Source organism: Octopus bimaculoides, chromosome 2 (assembly GCF_001194135.2).
Source record: "Octopus bimaculoides isolate UCB-OBI-ISO-001 chromosome 2, ASM119413v2, whole genome shotgun sequence".
Lineage (NCBI taxonomy): Eukaryota > Metazoa > Mollusca > Cephalopoda > Octopoda > Octopodidae > Octopus > Octopus bimaculoides.
Genome location: NC_068982.1, coordinates 137,441,270 through 137,442,793, shown reverse-complemented (window position 1 = coordinate 137,442,793; position 1,524 = coordinate 137,441,270). Strand labels below are relative to the sequence as shown.

Sequence of the window (1,524 nt, the reverse complement as noted above, 5' to 3'; positions counted from 1 at the left end):
ACTTACAACAACGGACTGTAGCAGTAAAAACAGATCCTCATCAAGGAAATTAACTGGAAATAGAAAAACACCAAAAAGTGAAAAAAGGATGTGAAGACGGAATGGAGAATGAAAGACGATGAAGTTTCAAATCATCATCATCATCATCATCATTTAACGTCTGTTTTCCATGCTAGCATGGGTTGGACGATTTGACTGGGGACTGGCAAACAGATGGCTGCACCAGGCTCCAATCTGATTTGGCAGAGTTTCTACAGCTGGATGCCCTTCCTAACGCCAACCACTCCGAGAGTGTAGTGGTTGCATTCTATGTGCCACTGGCACGGGGGCCAGTCTGGCGGTACTGGCAACGGCTACGCTCAAATGGTGTTTTTTATGTGCCACCTGCACAGGAGTCTCAATTTGGTTTTATCATCATCATCATTTAACGTCTATTTTCCATGCTGGCATGGGTTGGACAGTTTGAATGAAAACTGGTAAGCTGGTGGGGCTGCAGATTCTGATCTGATTTGGCAAAGTTTCTATAGATGGATGCCCTTCCTTATGCCAACCACGCCGAGAGTGTGGTTGGTGTTTTATACATGCCATTGGCATGGGTGCCTGACACTGGTATCGGCCATGACTATGGTCCTACTTGGTTTAACAGGTCTACAAAAGCATGATATATCACCAAAGGTCTCAGTCACCTGTCGCTGCCTCCATGAGGCTCAATGCTTGAACATTGCTTTTTACATGCCACAGGTGTGTATTATTTTACAGAACTGCAGTCATGTTGAGGAGTGGCCTTAAAGAGTTCTCAATCGATCATATTGACCCCAGAACCTGTCTCATTAATCATTGTTTATTGAACAGCTAAGTTAACTGAGATGTAAACAAATATAGCTTATTTTTAACAGTGGTATATTTTTTTTTCAGTTTGTCCATCATCGCCAACACCAATCAAGGACATCAGATGAGAGAAGACAACAGGTGTGTCCAGCTGTGGCCAATCAATCTGGTGCTTGCTTGGAAGGCTCTGCCACAGGTTAGGCACAGGTGGTCTGTTGGGACTGAAGGCAAGGAGTCAACACTGAATTTGCATAGTTTGCGTTTTCTTTGTGTCTCTGTGTCCCCGGAATCCTATTCTGCTGGTGCAACTTTGCTAGGCAGGGCAGTCTTGTGCTTCTGTTTCCCAGCTTGCATGGTATGTACAGACTCTCTCACACACAAATGCATACAATGCACATTAGGGTGCAGTCGTATCTGTGTGGTTATGATGATCTGTTTGCAACCACATGCTATCCCCACTAGCATAGCTGGGGGGGGGGGGTTATGGGTGTCCTGAAGGCAATATGTGTTTTTTGTGGGGTCCAGGGGTAACAAACGGAAGGGCTACCCTGGGCAGCACACACTCTAGCTACATTAGTGGCTATCCCACTGCATAACACTTTGAGGAAGTGTCTTCTACTACAGCTCCAGGCCCTATGAGTGAATGGGGAAGACAGAAACTGTACAGAAGTCCATTGTACATGTGTGTGTGTGTGT

The 1,524-nt window shown here is 45.5% G+C and overlaps 1 protein-coding gene across 3 annotated transcripts in view; it reads right to left on the bottom strand.

The window, feature by feature from the left end:
• LOC106869431 (40-kDa huntingtin-associated protein) overlaps positions 1-1,524 on the bottom strand; it is a 29,875-nt gene that overhangs the window by 3,559 nt on the left and 24,792 nt on the right. For all 3 annotated transcript variants that reach the window (XM_014915181.2, XM_014915172.2, XM_014915188.2), the window contains one exon: positions 7-53. In XM_014915181.2, coding sequence (XP_014770667.1) covers positions 7-53 — 47 coding nt within the window. The remainder of the gene's footprint in view (positions 1-6; positions 54-1,524) is intronic.